Source organism: Gracilinanus agilis, chromosome 1, assembly GCF_016433145.1.
Source record: "Gracilinanus agilis isolate LMUSP501 chromosome 1, AgileGrace, whole genome shotgun sequence".
NCBI lineage: Eukaryota > Metazoa > Chordata > Mammalia > Didelphimorphia > Didelphidae > Gracilinanus > Gracilinanus agilis.
In genome coordinates, this window is record NC_058130.1 from 668,595,203 (window position 1) to 668,617,696 (window position 22,494).

The 22,494-nt window shown below is 37.8% G+C and overlaps 1 protein-coding gene across 1 annotated transcript; it reads right to left on the reverse strand.

Annotated features, from left to right (window-relative positions):
* Nucleotides 1–3,201: 3,201 nt before the first annotated feature.
* HAS2 (hyaluronan synthase 2) lies at nt 3,202–19,505 on the reverse strand. Its single transcript, XM_044658276.1, has 3 exons — nt 18,879–19,505; nt 6,326–6,427; nt 3,202–4,131 (listed from the first exon to the last, which is right to left on the reverse strand). The coding sequence occupies exons 1-3, from the start codon at nt 19,503–19,505 to the stop codon at nt 3,202–3,204; spliced, it is 1,659 nt and encodes a 552-aa protein (XP_044514211.1).
* Nucleotides 19,506–22,494: the final 2,989 nt, after the last annotated feature.

The window sequence follows — 22,494 nt, forward strand, 5'->3', positions numbered from 1 at the left end:
TATATATATATATATATATATACACATCTTTCTTCACCATCCCAGCCATGGCATGTTGCCTCACCTCTTCCTTCTGGCTGCCTTCATATTTCAGTTTACATGCTACCTCCAGAAGGAGAGCTTTCTCAGTATCCCATCCCACCCTTCCCTCTAACACATACAGATACCATTGCTTTCCCTTTAAGGGAATTACCTTCCATTTATAGTTTTTATTTCTTCTAGGTACATATTCATTTCTTTGTTGCATCACCCATTAGGATATGAGCTTCTTGAGAGTGGGTACTATAGTTTTACCTTTCTTTATAACACCAGCACTTAGCATAATATCTGGCATACTAAAAGCACTTAATAAATGGTGATGGACTGGTTAAAGCCCTGAAAGACATAAAAGTTTCTAATAATGGAAAGGGAAATCAGAGTAGTATGAAATGAAGTGGATAGAGTGGTAGAGAAATGGGAACATATTTACCTATAAAAGCACTCAAACACATAGTTAACCACCTCCAAAATGATATCCATTGTCTAGGCTCATTTTACTAAGTAGCTCTAGAGTTAAGTAGGAGAAGACAGGGTTGAGAAAGGAAGAAAGAAAGAGGTGAGTGAGACTAAATTAACCACGTTACTATGTTGTTCTTATTCATTAGTTTCAGTCATGTCCAACTCTCCATAATCCGATTTGGGGTGCTCTTGATGAAGATACTGGAGTAGCTGCAATTTCCTTCCCCAGCTCATTTTACAGAGGAGGAAACTGAAATAAACAGGGTAAAGTGACTTTCCCAGAGTCATATAGCTAATAAGTGTCTGGGGCCAAATTTGAACTCTGGAAGATGAATCTGCCTGACTCCAGTCCTCACACTTTATCCACTGTGGCACCGAGTTGCTCTAGGTTAATAATACTTAAGAGTTAACTGAAATGGGCCATTTTGGCATCTTCTCAAAAGCTAGATTTAAAAGAAGTATGAATTTATATATTTAGATGACATAAGTCATCATTAACTTTTGCTCCCTGGGCAGCTATAAACATTTATAAAACCTCATGATCTTAAATGAAACCCACAGGGGAAAAGAAAATAGCAAAGATCTTATCAAAAATATTTTATTTACAAAAAGAATCAATTTTACTATACATCCTATAATGGAAATACATTGAATAATTGCTAAAATAAATACAGGCAATTAATTCAACCTTTTTTTTATAGAATGAGAGAATTTGACATTTGAATGTTATCAAAGCTTAACTTAGAACATAAATAGTTAAAAAGGTAAAATCAAGTTTTAATCTTTTTTTTTTTTTTTTTGAATGGCTGTGTTGTTTTCTCACAGGCTCATCAACCACTGAGAATCCTGTTTCTCAGAAAATTGTGAACCTTGAAATCTTAAGACAAACTGGAAGGTAGTGAGCATATATAGCTCTCTCTACAGCAGAATTTCATGTGGGTGCCCGCATAAAAAGGAAGCGGAAAAGATGGCTAATTCATTAAAACACCCAATGGTTTCTGCTTTACCACAGGGCTTTTTAATGTCACAATCCAAAGGGTGCCTACTTGTTCTATGGGTTCCAAACACATTATTAGCCCAAGTCTACACAGGACAAAGTACAAGAGAGGATTTGCAGTGCCAGTCACCAATCTGGATAACTAAGGACCCAAAGTGAGGTGGGTATGCGTGTGTGTGTGTGTGTGTGTGTGTGTGTGTGTGTATGTATGTGTGTGTGTTGGCAGTGGGGGAGAGGGTGGGTACTCAGAATGTCCAGTTTGGTTTTCCATACGTCCAGATTCAAAAGATAGGTACTGGCCTTCTCCTTCCCTTGTACTGTGTAGATATGTTAAAATAAGTCAAAAGAGGGAGAGTTGAGGTAATCTGTGTAATTCATTATCAAATATTTTTGGAGGGAAATTTTCTGATTTAAATTAAGCAGGCTATTGACTGATAAGCTCCAAGACCACTATGTCGTGCCCATCTCCTTTTGATTTTGACCACATGGGGCTGGCATTACCCTGTGTCTACTCAGGCAAAGTTAAGTGGAAGTTGAACAATTATCTATTTGGAAAATCAGTAAGATATATCAGGAATCAGTCTATTAATCACCTTAGCTCTTCACTTTCCTTTGCCTGTGTAGATACTGCCTAAAAGATGTCTAAAGGATATTTATTAACCTTTATCTTCTGTGCATTTTTAAGCCCACAGAAACACACACATTTTGAGCAGTGCTGTGTGCCTTGTATTTTCTTTTGAGAACCAGTGTTCCCTTTAATTCAGCAATGACAAAATTGCACTTATTTACCCCTTTGGCCTTGATTTAAAATGACATTTTTTACATGCATATAAAAATATGTTTTTTTCCTCCAGATAAGTTGGACAATTTTATTGGCCCTTTTGAAATAGAATGGAAGTCCAAAGTTTAAAAAACTGAAGTCTAAATTGCCTTCTTATAGAAAAAAACTATTCAATTTTAAAAGGCAGAGAGAAATGTTTTATTCTTTCTGTCATGAACAGCATCAGCCAACAAAGCTTCACATTTTGGGCAGGTTTGTTTTTTGTTTTTTGTTTTTTAAGTATGAATTCTTTTGAAATCTGTTTAAAAAGGAAGTACAGGTGGGTTTTGGCAGAAAAGTAGAATAAAAAGAATATGTGAAAATTGTGTTGGAAAAGTCATCATACAAAACAAAAACACACAATACAATAGTATAAAAATACAGCCAAGCCATTGGGCTTTCAAATTCTCCTTTGGCATTGTGTTTGGCAGACTAAAACAGAAGACTTTTTCTAAAAATTCTTTTTTTAAAAAAAAATCTATCAAAAAACAGTCCATAAATTAGGTTGTAAAAGTTGAAAGAACTTTTCCTTGAGATTTCCAATGCTTTTCTTGCTTGAGAACCCACAGAAGCATGACTAGTGAGGTATATGAGGCAAAACACTGTCAGGCATATGCACAGTAAGGAAAAAGTGCATAAACAAAGAATTCATCTCGTTTTCATAGAAATAACAGGTTAAATCTGAGTTTATCCTTGTTTGATCTATCATTTTACTTTGGCAGAATCAAAATAAACCCATAGAAATTGAATGTTCAAGTCCCAGCAGCAGTGAAGTATTTTTCCCTTGGTGACATTCCCCAATGCCCCCAGTTTATTACAGTCCCTAGAGAAGATGACTAAAGTGTTGTGTGTATGTGTGTGATTGCAAACTTTAGGAAAAGTAAGCTCATACATCAAGCACCATGTCATACTGTTGCTCCTTCTTCCGCCTGCCACATTTGCTGATGAGTACCACATAAAGTGTCAATAGCATCACCCAATAGCATGCGTAGACTAATGAACCAATGATGAGAACTGTCTGTTTAGAATCGCTAAATTCCTTTTTGGACTCTCTGTAAATGGTGAAGATTACCCCACCCAGAAGGATGGTAAACCAGATGGACACTGGGATGAGTCCTATGAAGTTAACAACAATGGTTTTCCTACCCGACGTGCCCCATCCTGCCTTGTTGATGGTGGCAATGGCAAAGATCTTTGCTGGGAGTAAACTTGACATGTACAACACTGAATACAAGGACATGAAAACCATGACGATGTTCCCTCGTAGGCAGCTGGCAAAGGAAGCCTTGATGAGACCCACAAACTGGACAGTCAATAGAAAGAGGAGAATGTTCCAGATTTTCCCCCGGTAGAAGAGCTGGATAACTGTGGCAATGAGGAAGAAAGGAAAAAATCCAGTGATAACAGCTTCGTAGGTCATCCACAAATGATGTTTATGGAACCACATGGCATTGTACAGCCACTCTCGGAAGTAGGACTTGCTCCATCGGGTCTGCTGGTTTAGCCATCTCAGGTACTCTATCGGCGTTTCTGTAAGGCACTTAGATCTGGCAGTATATTTTGTGGCATACCCCAGGCTCAGCACTCGATTAGTCAGATGCCTGTCATCTCCGAAGCTACAGTGGTTGCCCATAAATTCTTGATTGTACCAGTCTTCCACAAATTCGTGAAGCAAAGAGTTTCTGTACATTCCCAAGGGTCCACTGATGCACTGGACACAGCCAAAATAGGACTGACAAGCTCTCTCTATGTTGAAAGCCATCCAGTATCTCACGCTACTTAGGAATGAGATCCAAGAATCATATTTATTTAAAATCTGCAATCACAAGAAGCAGAAAGATTAAGTGTTAGTAAAAGGAATATAGGCAAGGTCCAGTATCCAGACCCAAATCTAATGAGTGCTTTCTTCCTTCTTGGACTGTTTACTGCCTTCAGTATTGGTCACCACAACAGTCTCTCACTTTGCTCTTTCTAAAGCTCTATGTTTAATGTCTTATCCTGATTTTCTTGCTTTTCTGAACATCATAGAAGTTCTAATTTTGCTTTCCCCTATCCTTTTTTCTGGGCTGTGATTTTTCTGAGTTCAATCTTGAATTTCCTTTTCTCCTCCAACTTTATATACCAATTTAATATTGAAAGCTTGAAACCTGATTCCCTCCACTTCTTCCCAATTTCCATCTTATGTATCTTCCATAAAGTGCATTGCTGCCTTCTGTCTCCTTCACTTTCCCTACTGGTAATCACTTGATATAAGCAATTTATTTCCCCTAAAAAAAGTAAGATTCTGCAATAACTGTCTCAATGTGAAAGATGGACCAACTGCATCAGAATTGGCTTCTGAGAATGCTCTAATCCATTCCTTTCATCTCTCACCTGGATCAGAGATTCTTTGCCTTGTTGGTTGATATCTGACTGCCTCCATTTTCCCTCCTAAGTCTGACTTGCCATCCTATTACCACCATAAACCTATGGATTTCCTCTCTTTTATGATTCCATTATTAATTTGGGTTTCCCAAAGATTCTTTCACTCTCCCATTGTTCACTCTCTGTCATCTCCCAAGCACTCTTTTTGCCCTTGTTCTGCTCCCATAAAGAACAGCTATCTTCTTTGCTATTATCATCCACATTATATGCAGTTTTCTTTCCACTCATCCAGTTGTGATTTCCTCAAAGGCAGAAAAACTTATATTATGTTATAATATGATTGTATATACATGTAATATATGAAATATAATATAAAATATTAATTATGATACACTATAAAATGTGTTGAGCTATTTGGAAGTTTTAAATCACTTGTAACAGGTTAGTCATTAGTTTGTTGTTTTTCAGTCATTTCAGATGTGTCCGACTCTTTATGATCCCATTTGGGGTTTTCTTGGCAAAGATACTAGAGTGGTTTGCCATTTCCTTCTCCAGCTCATTTTATAGGTGAGGAACTGAGGCAAACAAAATTAAGTGGCTCAACCAAGATCACACAGTAGTAAGTGTCTGAGGCCAGATTTGAACTCAAGAAGATGGTTTTTCTTAATTCCAAGTCCAGTGTTCTATCCACTACACCACCTAACTACCCCATAGCTATTAGTTACTACATGATTAAATTCAGCTACATTTTTAATAAAAACAATTCTACATAATCTCTTTAGTTCCTTACATATTAAAATGTCTTTTGATTACTAAATCTATAATAAAATAATTTAAAAACATATATATTGAGTATTTATACACATACATATTTATGCATCGGTATAGGTAGACACATACAGGATCAACTTCTTAGCTTCCTTAGCAGCCTAAATGTCACTGCATAAAATTATTTTAAGCATTGGTCTGACCTTCTGATTTTGTCAGTGTGGCAACTCCTGGTGTGAAAACATCTTCCATAATTAGTTTAGCAACTTTTCTGTAACTTAAGAATCTTAGACATTTGCTTAGAGCACTAAGAGATAAAATAACTCCCTGGGGGCAGTTAGGTGGATCCGGGAAGAGAGCACCAGGCTTAGAGTTAGGAGGACCTGGGTTCAAATCTTATTCCAAATACTTCTTAGCTATGTGACTCTGGGTAAGTCACTTAACTGCAGTTGCCTAGACCTTACTGCTCTTCTGCCTTAGAATCAATACTTAGTATTGATTATATATTTTATATGTTACATGTTACATATATATTCGATATATTAACCAATACTTAGTATTGATTCTAAAATAGAAGGTAAGGGTTTAAAGATAAGAATTAATAAAGATAGGACTGGTTCCAACTCTTCTTGAATTCAAAGCTCTTGAGTTGGTTGGTTTTTTTTTTTATCTACTATGTCATGCTCTCTCTGATTTTAGGACTAATAGCTGTATTTAAATCAAATTATAAGGCATAATTTCTCTTTAAATATGGAGTGTTTCACCCTTCATCCCTGAAATCCCAAGGGATCTCAATCTAGAGTATTTTGAGGTATTCAGGCACCATATTCTGCAATATAATCTTATTCTATTCAGGCCAAATCTCAGGTTTTATTCACCTGCACATCTCCACCAACACCTCCAACCATAGGATCTTCCTCCAAGACCTTGACCATCTCCACAGATGAGGCAGGATCAAGCATGGTGTCTGAGTCACACACCTGCAGAATGACAGTGGAAAAGAGGGTGAATGAAGGGAAGGAACCTTGGAAAAGCTCCAGATACAGGAGCCAGACAGGTTGGCTCTTCGATGTGGTACTTCAAGGCTTCCTGCCAAGGTTTCAGACAGCACAGCCCTAGCATTTCAAAGATCCTCCTGCTTTCCCCAAGGAAGGCATCCATCCAGTGGAGTGACCTGTGGGATGGGACGTGGCTCAAATGTCGCACTGAGTTAAGCTGCTGTTATCTCTGCTGAAATAACTTCTGGGAACATGCTGCAAGTTCTCATGAAGACTCAGCGTGGGGAAAGCAGACACGCATGAGAGGAGAGGGTGGGGAACAGGCCAGTGGTCTTTGCTCCATTCTCTGTGGTGCTTGGAGATAAGGAGGATGCTTCCCCTAAAGACGGTGACTGATTCAAGGAGAGTGATACCCGAAAGGAAACTTCTGTTTAATAGAGTAATAAAATAGTCTTGTCCTGGGGAGAGGATTAAGGCCACTATTGGAACTTTGTAATGTCCTTCCTATTTGGTGCTATTTTTTGGACTCCTGGTACATCTCCTGACATGAAATCAGGCATGTGTCCGCATAAGAAGGCTGACATCCACATGAATGTCCCTATACCTTCCATGTCCACATAGATCACAATTCTGTTTGAGCTGTTCAGATGGGCCAAGACATTATATAAAATGACCACTTATCAGAAACCTGAGTAGATCAGTTTCTCAAGCATCCAACCTGATGACTCTGCCTGGCACATGCCAGACGCTTAATAAATCAATGTTTGTGAACGGAGCAATTGATTTATCCCAAAATCTTAGGCTCAATCATGTTTCAATTCATTCTGTGTGTATAAAGAAGGCTATTAGTTTGGGACTGGCAAATTTTGTTCTAATAAAAAAACAGAAATGATATATCTCTCCTTTTTAGAAAATCTCTCCAAACATAAGTTCTAACATGAAGAGAAAAAAAGAAGAAAATCCTGCACACTTGCCCCTTTTTGCTCATCCCCATCACTATATATTGTTGTTGTTCAGTACTTTCAGTTGTGTCTGATTCTTCAGGACCCCATTTGGGGTTTTCTTGGCAAAGAAACTAGAATGATTTGCCATTCCCTTATCCAACTCATTTTTCAAATGAAGAACTAAGGCAAACAGGGTTCACTGACTCCTCCAGGATCACACAGCTAATAAATGTTGGAAGCCAGATTTATAGTCAGAAAGATGAGTTTTCCTGATTACAGATCTGGTACTCTATCCATTGTACCATCTAGCTCTCTACTGCACCACCCACCTGATTGCCAGGTAGTCATCTAGCTATACACACACACACACACACACATACACACGCATGCGTATATAGCTATTTATTATATAAAGAATTCCCAATTCATTCCCACAAATTATACATTGTAATTTGTGTATGTTCTCATATTTATAATTGTATGTTATATGATTTTATATAAACACAATTTGTGTTTTATCTAAATATAATCTGTATCCATGATAAAAAAATTGTATATTTGTATATTGCATATATTTATAAATAATATACATATATATATATAAAATTTGGTCATAGTGAGGATGAATAAAGGGGAGACATGTTTATGAGTTTTGTTTCTTTCCCTTCAGTTTTGTCATTTATGTTTAAAAACATAATTTTAAGGTAGAAGTATATCATACATACATAGAGTTTATTGCATAGATACATATAGTTTATAAGGTAGAGCTATGTGTATATAAATATATATATATGTATTTGTGTGTGTATGGGTGTATTCATAAAATTTATGGGTGGTGGGGATATACATATATGTGTGTATTTGTGTGTACATGTACATGTATAATGTGTGTATGCATGTATGCTTTTATATACATGCCTATATAGATTTTAATACAAATATATTCAGGTGCAAATATACATAGGAGCAGCAATATGTGTAGCTACTCCTCATTTTAGACAGTTTTTTAAAGTATAAATAGCATTATTTTAAATTAATAGATTATAATTTATATAAAAATAGCATCTAAAATATATAACTATATGTTTGTGTGAATAAATTATATTTAATATATAATAAATTAGAATTTAAGTGAATAAATTATAAATAGCATAATTTCAAATGAATCATGGTAAATCCTTTTGCCAAAATGAATCCTCCCCCTACCTGTTTTGGAAATAAATACAAATGTTCAAATATATCAGATCTACTTAAAATAAGCTACACCCATACATTTGGATGAATGACTCTTTGATTTCCCTTTTTGGTATGTCCCTGAACCCTCTGATTTTAGAATAGAAAAGTAGAAGTGAGGGATATTATTTGGGATTAGGAAGTCTCATGTACCTACTGGTCACAGGTTTTTCAAGGAGGGCCCCCAGCTCAGTTGACATCCCAAGCATCCTTGGCAGAGGGGGCCCAGGTGGCTTTCCCTAAACATCGATGCCCTCCCCTTCCAAGGGTTGTCAGTCACTGGTCACGCACAGTGCTACCCGCTGGGCAGAAGGCCGAAGAGGAGGGCAGCAAAAGGTGAAGGCAGACTTCCAAAACCACTTTCATGGTCCAGCATCTGGGTGCATTCGTGACACACCCACCGGTATTGACTTAAGCAGGGAAAGGTAATATTGGGCTAAAATAAGACTAACGACAACAGGAAAGAGAAATCCAAAATTAATGTTCAGATGGCCACGCAAGCTCCTGAGTGTAAGTCAGAACTGCGTCTTTTAAAAAACTAAACTTGAAGCAAATCTCGGAGGTTCTAAGATGTTTGAATAGTCCCGGTCTCCTCCCTGTTTCCAAAAGCAAAGTGCCAGAAGTTCTGTGAGAAAGACTGTTCTCATGACTTATTCAGCCATGACTGAAAAGTTAAACTGTCAAAAATCCCCTGGGAAAAAGCTTGCCATTAGGAGATTTGGGAAGTTGGAAGGCTCAGCTCAACCTCTCAGATTTTATACCAGTTGCCTCAAACTCAACTCACATGTTTGTGTTCACTTCTCAGAAGTAATGGTTTTATTTGCCCCACTCCCATCTAAAGCCTTTAATCTTATTATAGAGCAAACCAAACAAACAATTACCAAGATTTATATAGACCTTGTGAAGTCAGTAGTACTCTTAATATCATCCTCCTTTTTACCAATCAGGAAACTGAGGCTCACAAAAATAAACTGGCTAACCAAAGGTTACACAGAAGGTACATTTCAGCTGAAATTGAATGTCAGTTTTCATGATACCTCTGAGAAAAAGTGACTTCATATGACCTGGGTAGCTATAGGTCTAAGGTTGCTGCTCCAGAAAATTCTGAACCTATATTTATCACTACCTTTAACAGGCTATGAAGACGTGTGACATTGTGCAAGTATAATACCTATACAGGGAAGAAAAAAATGGTAACTAGCTATTTTTTTAAAACCTCTCTAACATAGGGATGTTTTATTATTTTGAGCCAGTTTTCTAATAGTCCCCAAACACAGTTCATTGAATACCTAATTCAGCACTTGGTTTCAGAGGGGGAAAAAGAAATAAAATGGAAGGGAAGGGCTGACCTCAAAAATCCACTATCTTATAGAGCAAGAAAAGACTTATGTATCTGAATCAGAGAAGTAATCAAAACATATTTCACATTTCTTGAGATTCAAATTAGACAGTGGCCTTTAAGATTATCTAGTCCACTGGTGCCAAACGGAAATAAAAATGGATCCTGGTAGCTACAAATTGACTTAGAAAACCAAAAATTAATATTATCTTTATTGAATTGTACTTTTAAAAAAGTTTTTTAAACATTTCCCAATTACATTTTAACCTAATTCCACTACACTGAGACTCTGACTGGTCTTAACTACGACATCTCCAGTCCAATCTAATTGCCTTTTTTTTTTATAGATGATGAAGCTGTTGCATTTAGGTAAACTCAAATTTACTGTAGTAAATAATTGTCAAAGCCTGAGTTTGAACTGGGGACTTCTGAGTCCAAACCCAGGGCCCTTTCTACTATGCCTCTGATCAAAATCTTTTGGCCTGGTAATGAAGTATTGTCGTTTATATTATGTTTTATATAAAGTTAATCGGTAAATGATTGGATTGATAAACCTGGTTGAGTATAATAGAGAATAATTGACTTTGTATCAAGAAGAAGTGGGTTCCAACTCTCCTTCTGATACTTGCTAGTTGTATGCTTTGGCCAAGTCAAGTAAATCATGAAAAGCAACAACCTAGGACTATGGAGACAAACTCAAAAGGAAATGAGGATGACTAAAAGCATATAAAATGGGCAACTAAGAGGGCCTGGTAGATAGGGTGTCAGGCTCAAAATCAGGAAGCATCATCTTCCTGAGTTCAAATCTGGCCTCAGACACTTCCTAGCTGCATGACCTGAGCAAGTCCCTTAATCCTGTTTGCCGCAGTTGCCTCATCCGTAAAACAAACTGGAGAAAGAAATGGCAACTCACTCTAGGATCTTTGCTAAGAAAACTCCAAATGGGATCATGAAGAGTCAGAAATGATTAAAACAACCAAACTACAAAACTTATATAAAGGACCCTGCAGTCAGTATATTGAATTAGCTTTAAGATATAATGTTGTTCATGTTTTCTTGTCTTTTTTATTTTGTAAAGTATTTCCCAATTAAATTTTAATCTCTTGCAGGCTTCTAGGAGTCCTGCAAGCTACATATTTGACATCTCTGACTTTGGATATTACTAAATCACTGCATTGTGTTCCTTAATATCCCTTAATTCCTGTATATATATATATATATATATATATATATATATATATATATATATATATATATATATATACATATATACATATGTATATATATATGTAAAAGAAATAGACATATATACTATATATTATCCCTTATGATATTCCCTATTACAAAGTATTCTACATACTTATAATTGAGATATTTAGAAAGAAGAAAGAAATACAAAAGCAAAGAAAAGATTAGAGCACAAGTAGTTACTGCTTCAGAGGCAGATGGAGAGCTGGCCATTGAATCAGGAAGATGTGAGTTCAGATCTAGGTTTAGACACCTACTATCTGTGGGACCCATAATCTCTGTCTTCCTCAGTTTCCACAACCATCAAATGGGGATAATAATAGTATGTGCCTCACAGGGTTGCTATGAGGAACAAATAAGATAATATTTGTAAAGCACTGAACACAATATACATGTCTAATGAATGAATTATTTATTATATTATTATTATACTGTCCTTGCTAATCCATTTTATACTTTCCCTTATCCTTGTCAATCCAGCAATATTTTTCTCTGGTCTCTCCAAGAAAGAACCAATTTTGAACTATATTTTTTAACAACAACAACAAAAAACAAACAAACACATTGGGATTTGTTCTCCATTCACGTAGTTATCTTTGTTCACCTTCTCTTTTTACAAAGTAAATTAATTATATTGGCAGCTTTCAAAAAAATATTTAAGTTCACAGACACTAAGCTAATAACTCCTGATTTAAATGGAAAACTGTTTCACTAAATACAGTATGTGTTACCAAATGTGAGGCCCTAAGACCCAAGTCTAGAGCCTCGGTATTTCTCAACATTCTGGCTTGCTTTCTTCTTCCTTCCAGGCTGACTTCCTTCCAAATCTCCTTCTATCACTGCAAAAAAGTAGAAGAGCTAACAGAGCAAAAGGAAATCCCAATTACCCTGGTTGCCTTCACTGAGGAACCAGGATGGAAATAAGTCAATACAGCTTTCTACTCCTGCTCCACAGCCAGGTCCTACACTGGTGAGGTCCTCAGATTACAAATTTGAACCCTGAGCTTCCATCTTAACTCTGGTCAAAAAAGATCACTTAGCTCTAGGCTAAAGAGTGGGATTAATTCTTGATTTTAGCCACTAACACAACTTTCCAGTGGCAACTAAACACCACATAGTTAGTTGGCTTTATGTTTGATTGATGTAAATATACTTCCTATTTTTAAATATTCTGGTTTTTTTTACTTTTTTATAATTCAATATAAGTTTTATACTATAAATAAATTTCATATGTAAATGTAACTTTTCCATTTTAAGTAAAATTTACAGTACTTTTTGATAAAATCAATTTTAACAAACATTTACGAAGTGTCTACTATGGGCAAAGCTCTGGGAAAATGATGAAATGAAAAATGATAGACTTTGATTCCAAGGCAGAACTAAGAGCAATAGGTCAGAGTTGGAGATTTAAGAAAAATCCTAACAATTAAATCTGTGGAAAAGAGGAAAGAGGGGCTTCTTTTGGACGTAATGGGCTCCCCCTCGCTGAAGGTTTTCAAGCAATGTCTGATGGATGACTGCCTTTTTGAGATATTATTGAGGATTCTTGCTTAGGTTCTGGTGTCCAGGAGAAGATGGCCCTCAAGCTGGGTTTGGAAGGAAGTCACCAGGCATTCTAAGAACAAGCAATTCAAAGGAAGAATGACCCAGCCATGTGGAAAGAAGCAGTACAAAAGACTAATGGAGATGAATCAATATGACTAATGATCTGTCGTGTCTAATATCAAGACCCATCTTCAGTTTTTTTAAACCATTGAACCCCAGAATATTAGAGATGAAAAGAGCCTGGGACATCATCTTGCCCAACTTTCCCCTTCTATAAATCAAAGTCCAAGGCCCAAAAATTGGAAGTGAGGGAATACTTGTCGTTGGAGTTAGAACCAGTGCCAAAGTTGTTTGTGTCCTTGTCAGGGCTCAACACTATTACAAAAAAAGAAAACAAAACAAACAAAAAAAAAACACAAGGGATACTAAGAAATGCAGATTATTTATAATGGAACCCTTGAAGTTTATATGGTCTGACCCATTCTCAAAATATGAACCCTTTGTACTTTAACTGTCTTCCCCACGATTTTGCTTATCTTCAAACTTTCTAAAGTTGTAAATTGCTACAAAGGACAGAGAGGGAGAGAAATAATAAACAGGTTTTTAAGACAGAAATTATGAGAGATGTCCTCAAATTGTGCACTAATGAAAGGATTTTGACTATTTGGGGATTTGTGGTCTGATTTTCTTCCACATATTCTGAAATGGATAGAATTGCAAAAACCCCAAAATGACTCCTTCAAATTTAGCCTATTCTTACTAGATCTACCTTGCCTGTAAATTTCTAGGACATACACTAGAGAGTGAGGGGTAGGGAATTCTCCAAATTTCTACATAACATATACTGGTGGTGATTTAGAATGGCTATTTAGAAGGAGCATGGTGGGATGGACAGAGAAGACTGTTCTCCAAGCTAGGAAGACCTAAACAATTCACATACTTCTTGATTAACTGTTTCAATCAATCTTTCAGCAAGCATCAGTGAGTGCCTCCTCGGTGTACAACCTTACCATAAAGTCCCATCTTTGACACATACTAACCACGAGACCATTTCATTTAACCTCTAACCCAAGGCAATTTTCTCCAAGACTCTCTGCTGCAGGAAACTCAAACTTGTGTTGGGAAAAGGACTTTCTTCACTTGGAAATTCTCAACAACCAGTGAAATCATCATCTAATTCTTATTCCTCATTCTTATAGATTCTTATAGATTTGACCATTAATAGTATAGCATCAGGTTTTAATGTAATATCTTAAGCATCATCAGGGATATTTAGGAGGCTGCTTCATCTGTCACCTAGTCTTAAGTAGTTTTAGACGGGTGAGAATCAGTCCTGTTTGAGCAAAGGATCTAACCGAAAGCTGGCAGTTTCTAGGGAGGACTTGACCACCAATCCCTCACCAACAAAAAAAGTGTTCCTTTTTTCCCCTTAGAGAGGCAAGGGGATCAATGAATGAAAACTGAAATTGGAATTGAAGCCCTAAGCTTGAATCACAGCTCAAGATGCAGCAGAATACTTGAGGTCTTCCTAGCTCTATCTGATTCTTTATACACAGTGCCATTGAGATGCTTCTCTAAGAAGACTCGGGTTCAAGTCCTGCCTCCGGTACCTATTCCTTGTGGTACTCCAGGCAAGTCAGTTAACTCCTGGTAACCCAAAGCAAGTTCAAGAAGAGATGCTGATTTGCTTTTATGGAGATGATTCACACAGGGGGAATTTCCTCCAGCAAGAAATTATAGGTCTGAACTTAATATATATTACATATATGTGTGGATGCCTGTCTATAGACATACACTTATATATATATATGTATATATATACATATATACATATATAAATGTAAAGATAAACATACATACATAAGTGCAGCTAGGTAGCACGGAGCTTATCATCCTGAGTTCAAATCCAGCCTTAGACATTTACTAGCTGTGTAACCCTGCTCAAGTCACTTGAATCCATTTATTTTCCTCAGTTTCCTCATCTGTATGATCTGGGAAAGAAAGTGGCAAACGAGTCTCTCTGCCAAGAAAACCTCAAATGAGGTCACAAAAAATTGGACATGACTGAAACAACTAAATAAAAGCTATACACAAATATATGTTTATGTGTGCATATATATATATACACATGTACATATATCATACATGCATGCATAGTATGTATGTACATGTACATGCACATATATATCATCAGCAAAATCATTACTTTAAATCATTTTTTTTAAAACGATCTTACTGTTTCAAAAAAAAAGCACTAACTTCGCCAGGCTGATTATGTCACAACAGGCAGGGCCCCAGTTCTGTTATTCCCAGGTCTGACCGCTGCTCTAGCAGAAAATCAGCCCTTTCACGTTTTCAAATGTTTGTATTTTTTTTCCTGGACAGGCACAGTTTAGGTTGTCAAGGATACAAGCACAATCCCAAGCCAGAATTATAGGAGGGGGAGAAGATCCAACAAAAATAAGAATTGCTTAGAGCAGTTAGAGACTCCTCCTATAAGTTTTAGCTAGAATTGAAAACAGAGCCGAGTCATCTTGTCCCATTCATGGCAGGGAAGCTTCAGAGACTGCCCAAATGACCCCAGATTTGACACTAATAATTAGCTGCATAGCAACACATTTCCTCAGCGAGAAAAATCATCTCTATGAACCTCAGTTTCTTTTTCTGAAAAAAGGGATCATGGAGGCCTTTATTATATTATCTGTGAGAGTTGTTTGTGAAGAAAGTACTCAATAAACCTTAAAGCACTAGAGAAATGAGAGCGACTATTTTTGCCATCCCTAGACTTAAAGATGCTGTATGGAAACTCTCATTATATATTTTGTTAGGGAAGTCACCCATTTCATAGTATTTAATAAGAATGAGACAAGGAGAGAAAAGAGGAAGCTACTTTCTTGTGCCCTATCAGAAGAGGTAAAAAGTAGGAGGTATTAAGAAGTTTGAATCCCTTAACCCAGTTTCCGAACTGCTCCATCACCTAAAATGAGCCCGTTGGTGTCAAACCCTAATTCGAGTCTAGTCTGGCTGTTAGATCTGGGAAAGTCAGAGATGAATCTTTGTCTTATAGTCTTAGGGAGCTGTTTGGGGCAATAAGAGGCCAATGGCCAGAGAGCCAGTGGCTCTCAGAGGCAGGCAAAAATCCCTGTCTTTTAGCCCTCTGACCGCTCTGTTTGTTACCATAGACATCAGATAATCATGGGAAAGAGCTTTACATGGTGGTGCCTGGTGTAAAGCAAGCACTATGGAAATGTTGGTCATAGCTGTTGTTGTAGTTATTATTATTAACAATAGAATATAAAAAGCTGGAACCTAAAAGCTAATAACTAGCATTTATTGAGTGCTTTAAAGTTTGCAAAGCACTTCATGTATATTATCTCATTTAATCTTCACAACAGTCCTGTGAAATCAGCAATGTCATCATCATTTTATTGATGAGGAAACTGAGGCAGAAAGAGATTAAGCGGCTTGCTCAGAGTCACCTAAACGAGCTAGTTCCTAAGGCATTATTTGAACTCAGGTTTTCCAGGCTCCATGGCCAACATTTTCTCCATGATGTCATCTAGCTTCCTGAAGTTCTCATTTTAAAAAAAGGAATCTAAGGCATCAAGTAACTAAGTTGTTTGCTCAGCTGGGCAATGACTTAATGATAGAACCCAAGTTAGAAACCAGGTCCATTCATTGACAGAACCCAGGTTAGAGACCAAGTCCATTTGGTGACAGAACCCAGGTTAGAAATCAGGTCCATTCAGTGACAGAACACAGATTAGAAACCAGGTCCATTCGGTGACAGAACCTAGGTTAGAAATCAGGACCACTGAGTTCCAGGCCTGTTCTGCTACACCATGTAGTTGTTAACCAAGCAACCTTTAAAGACAATGACTAGGACAAGACCTGTTATAGAATGATCAAATAGGTAGATAGGATCTAGCACCATCACTCCTTAAAGAAGAATAGACATCTAGCCAGACAGGAAAAAAAAAAAAAGCTTCATATGCTCTGAGATTTTAATATCAGCATTGTTTCTGGTAGCAAAGAACTGGATATTAAGTGGGTACCCACTGATTAGGGAATGATGACCAATCATACTATTAACCAAATTGAAATACTCTTTACTACTCATTTTAATAATAAGTAATTTTATCATGGGGAAACCAGGTTGTCCCTGTGGATGAAATGCCAGCTCTAGACTCATCTCCCTGAGTTGAAATCTGGCCACAGAAACATATTAGCCAAGCAATCCCTGGGCAAGTCCCTTCACCCTGTTTGCCTCAGTTTCTTCATCTGTAAAATGAGCTCGAGGAGGAAACAACAAACCATTCCAGTATCTTTGCCAAGAAAACCTCAAATGGGATCATGAGGAATCAGACATAACTAAAACGAGTGAATGACAATCGCAGTGTTTAAAAAAATGAATATGAGGAATTCAAAGAATCATGGAAAAATCTGTCTATACTATTGCAAAGTAAAGAAAGTAGAACCAGAATAATAGCACACACATGAGTACAATAATGTGAAAGCCAATATTAAAAGAAAAAAAAAGGCAATATAATTATAATGGCCAATATTGGCCCGTTAGGAAAGATGTGGAAATGTGCCATCTTCCTGGTGGGGATGTGGAGGAAGCAGGACTATGAAATTATTAGATCCTTTTTTATTTTTAAAAACCCTTACTGTTGAATATTGCCTGATGTGCTACTTCATTCCTATGGTACCCAGGAACCACCTTCTCCTTTTACCTTAGGTCATCAGTCTATGTTTTCTTTTCAGTCAGCATCCTAGATATTAATTTAGAAGGGACATATAATTTCTTGTTTCTCAGGGGGTTCTTAGACAGCTGTCAGGAGCCATTTGGTCTATGTTTTTCATTCTATTTTTTAAACCTTTATCTTCCATCTTAGAATCAGTACTGTGTATCAATTCCAAGGCAGAAGAACAGTAAAGGCTAGGCAATGGGGGTTAAGTGACTTGCCCAGGGTCACCCAGCTAGGAAATGTCTGAGGCCACATTTGAACCTAGAACCTCCCATCTCTAGGCCTGGCTCTCCATCCACTGAGCCACCCAGCTGCCCCAAAAATTATTGCATCCTCTGTCAGAGGCAGGTTCCTGTGTCCCTTAGTTCTTTATTATCTGAGAAGGCTTACTGGGAGGGTGAGTAAGTCCCAACATGAAGGTGATGATAAAACAAAAGACAGTGATAAAACTGAAAATTAGAAAAATAACAATAAAGGGGATGACCGTGGATGGGTTGTCCTCTTATTTTCCTTGGCAGGGACTTTTCTCTGTTCTTATTCCCAATTTAGTTAAAATCTATCTGAAGAATCTGAACATAAGGAAAAGCTGCCACTTGGACTCACGGGACACCTTCCTCTTCATGAAGGACCACTGATGACAACAATCCTGGTACCAGATAAGGAGTGATGCAGAGGAGGGATCCCAGCCCACGGTGTCTGCTTAGGGAATTACTAAAGGACACGGGGTGATTATTTGTGTGGACGTGAATCGTACGATGAACGTTTTCAGAGGTCAAGCCCTGAGAATGAGGTAATGCTGTTATTAGGATGAAGTAAACACATTTTGGCTTTTTGCAAATGGGTGTTTTTCTTCCTTTTTTTTTTTCTCCTTTCTTCTCCTTTTTTTTAAAAAGGATCTCTAAATGGCCCACTCCTTTCTCTCTCACTATCCTTGTGGAAAATGTTTTTAAAAGCCCACACAGTGCCTTCCTTTTTGGCTGGTGGAATAGAACAACGTCTTACCAGCCTTGGACTGGGGGACAGCTCGTTTAGGAGACTATTTGCTTACAGGGTTGGAGGTTTTGAAAAGTTGTGGAAAATGACCTTGGATTTGACTTGGCTAAAAAGAGAGGGCGGGGAAAGGTCTCGTGTTCAAAATAGTCTTGATTTCTAACCAATCACAAGTGAAGCATTTTCATAGATAGTTTCTAACAGCTTTGCAGGCCTTTTTTTTTTTTTTAACATGCTTTCAACAGTCATGCTGTTTTCAAACAGACTGAAAGAAACACTGTGTTCAGAAGGCCCTAGGATGTTCTATAGCATGCTGCCGGAGAGATACAAAAGTGGCTTTATTTGAATGGATGTTTGCATTGGAATGAGTCTAGAAGACCTACCTGCACATAATCCACACTCCTCCCCAGTGCTTTGAATGCTGTATACATTACTTCTCTTTTTCCACCCCATTTTTGCATGATGCAAATACTTTTGTTGGACAAGACCAGTTGGGTTATGTACTGTGAGCTCTCTTTATGTGACTCGTCCGTCTCACCGGGGCCTTTGGTGTGGAAGTTATTCTTCCAGATGTACGTGGCCGCTGTGTCCCTGCCCATGACGTCTCTGAAGATCTCCAGCATATACAGGTCATCGTCTGAATTGCCGTCGATGACCATGACCACCTTAATCCCAGGATAGGTTAGTCTTTTCACAGAAAGTAAACATTTTCTTAAGTAATCAGGGTCTTCTTGGTATGCAGCAATGCAAAGAGCCACAGATTTGTTCAACTTAATAGGAGTTTCTAGTGATCTTCTCATTTTCCTGTGCTCTAGAAAGGCAAACAGGCTTTGGATGATAAGATGTGAGGCTAAGAAAGCACCATACAGTCCAAAAGAGAAATAATAATTTTCCGTTTGGAAAAACTGGTAGCCAACAATATAAGCAGCTGTGATCCCCAGGAGGAGGGAGACTCCAAAAAGGGTAGTTCCAATTATTCTCAGGATACAGATAAACCTCTCACAATGCATCTGCAATAGAATAAAATAAACAGAGTGAACCAAAGCTTGGCAAATGTCTTGCCATACATTCTTGGTTATTCCTAGAAAGATAAATTTAAGAAGTTTCCAATTTCGCATGCCCACCAGAGTTTGGAAGCGCTGTCCAAATGTTCCTAAGTGGTACCTGGTCAAACGATATCAGAGCAAACTGGAATAGGCTATTATTAAGCAGATAGATAAAGATCTACGGCATAAAGCAATAAAATATATACAAAATAATTAAATACAAAGTATTTTGGGGAGGAATACCACTAGCAGTTGGAATCAAGGAATCAAGAAATTCTATATAGCCACCACCTACTTCAACATTTGCCAAAATATGAGCATCTTAAGGAGAGATAAAGGGGATGAAGCTGATCATTCATTTTATTTTATTTTATTTTATTTTTGTTGATTAAGAAAAATTTTCCACTGTTACATGATTCATGTTCTTTCCCTCCCCTCCCATGGCTGACACACAATTCCGCTGGGTTTTACATGTGTCATTGATCAACACCTATTTCCATATTATTGATATTTGCACTAGGGTCCTGATCATTCATTTAAAAAGAATTCTTTAGTTTCCACTTAAAAGCAATCCACTAGCATGGATGAAATAGTACTGGAGCTGAAGTCAAGCAAATCTAGGACCCTTCACAAGTATTTGACCAAGGACCAGTCTGATCCTCTGAAGTCTTCCTCACTAACACAAGAAGCTTCATAAACATTTGTTGATTGATTTTCTAAGATGAGACTATGTCTCTCTCCTGTTCAATAACCTCCAGTGGCTCCCTATCACCTCCAAGATAAAATGCAAAATACTCAGCTTAGTTTTCAAAGCCCTTCACAACCCAGCCACTTTCTGCCTCTCCAGTATTCTTATACCTTATACTACCCCCTGCCATCCAGATCCCCACAACAGATACACACAAACTCTCCAATGCAATGCAATAGTTTCCTGACATTTCCAATTACAAACCAAACCATCTCTAGACACTAGGAGTTTTAATTGTCTGTTACTCATCCCTCAAAAATAGTCTTATTTTTCATCTCTGCCTCCTCAGTTCTTCAAATCTCAGTTAAAATCTTCTCCAAGAAGCAACTCTTCATCCCCTTAATGAGAGTGCCTTCCCTGTACTGATTGCCTCCAACAACCTTTTTTGTATCATATTAATAAAGTAATTTTCATTTTGTTACTTCAGGGTAACACTGTGAAGTCCCCAAGAGGGGGGGAACCATCCTTTATCTTTTTCTGCATGTGTGTGTGTCTCTAGTAGTTAGCACAAGGTCTGGCGCATTTGTTGTTTTTCAGTCATTTCAGTTGTGTTTGATTCTTCATGACCCCATTTGGAGTTTTCCTGGCAAAGATCCTGGAGTGGCTTGCCATTTCTTTCTCCAGCTTATTTTACAGATGAGGAAACTGAGGCAAACAGGGTTAATTGATTTGTCCACATTAGTGTCTGAGGCCCAATTTGAACTCAGGTCTTCCTGGCTCCAGGCCTGGCACTCTATCCATGGTATCACTTAGCTGCCAATGTGCTTAATAAATATTTATTTACTGTCTACTGATTTAACACTCTTGTGCAATAAGGTTCTGTCATGATGGTTCTCTCATCTTCCCACACTTGCCTTCCTTCATGTTCACTGTGTCCCCTCACAATCACCTGTAGAGTACTATTGGTCCAGTCAAGAAGTGAGATGCTGAAATACTATCATCAATGATTCTGGAGATCTTGGATCCAGCTTTCACTTCCCATTGTTCTTCCGAAGAAAAATATGCAGAAGATTAGTTTTGATATGACTTACAAGAGTTGCTGTGTTATTCCATGACCTGAAATGCTCTTCTCTTTCCAGAATCAGATTTTACCAGGTCTCCAAAGGCCAGCTCCAGTCTTGACATATATAGAGTTGGTAAGGCATAGAGGAGAACATGGGGAGCTAGGTGGATACAGCGCAGTGGATAGTGCCTAGCCTGGAGTCAGGAAGACTCATCCTCCCGAGTTCAAATCTGGCCTCAGACATTTACTCTCTGGGTGACACTAGGTAAGTCATTTCACTCTGTTTGACTCAGTTTCCTCATCTGTTAAATGAGCTAGAGAAGGAAATGAGAAACCACTATAGAGTCTTTGTCAAGAAAATCCCAAATGGCAGCAAGAAGAATCAGACATGACTGAACAACAATGGAGAGTTTGGAGTCAGAAAGACTTGGGTTCGTATTTCGTCTCAGACCCATTTTAGCTCAGTATCTCTGGGTAAGTGAACTCATCTCTCCATGCTTCCATTTTTCCCATCTGTAAAACAAGAAGCCCAGATCTGATGGTCTGTGAGGTTACTTCTAGCTCAATATTGAAGGTCCTGCGAACCCCAACTTCCCATGAGACCAGCACAGTGTGCTACAGCATTAAACTGAGGATCCATTTCCTGTCACTGACTAGCTGCAGGGCCATGTTTATATCTTTCAATATTCCCTCTTTCAATCTGTCACGTGAGCAGGAATAAAATCAATACAATCCGGTGAGTATTTATTATGTGATAAGTATAATGCAAGGTGGCATATATAAGGTCAAAATGAAAGTCCCCGTTCTCAACAAGCTTATATTCTATCTCGTCATACATAAGAATAATAGAGGACAGCTTGTACAAAGATAAGTAGAAAATGTGAAATATATACAAAGTAAATTCAGGGAAAGGTACTAACAGATGTGGAGATCACATCTTCTTCTTCAATGGCATCCATCTCTTTGTGACCACATTTGGGGTTTCCTTGGCAAAGATACCAGAATGATCTTGCCATTTCCTTCTCCAGCTCATTTTATGGATGAGGAAACTGAGGCAAACAGAGTTAAGTGACTTGCCCAATGTCACACTAGTTTCCAAGGCCATATTTGAATTCAGGTCTTCCCGTCTCCAGACTCAGCTGGGCCAGCTAGCTGACCTAACAAGAGTTTATAGCAGGAAAACCAACCCTCAATAGAGTGTT

Bases quoted from the DNA above. Each gene is read 5' to 3' on its own strand.
- HAS2 (XM_044658276.1), bottom strand. From the start codon at position 19,505: ATGCATTGTGAGAGGTTTATCTGTATCCTGAGAATAATTGGAACTACC. The intron at 6,428-18,878 runs GTAGGTCTTCTA...GTCATTCTGCAG, and splicing joins GGAGTGTGGATTATGTGCAG to GTGTGTGACTCAGACACCAT. The intron at 4,132-6,325 runs GTGAATAAAACC...TTGTGATTGCAG, and splicing joins GTGTTGGTGGAGATGTGCAG to ATTTTAAATAAATATGATTC.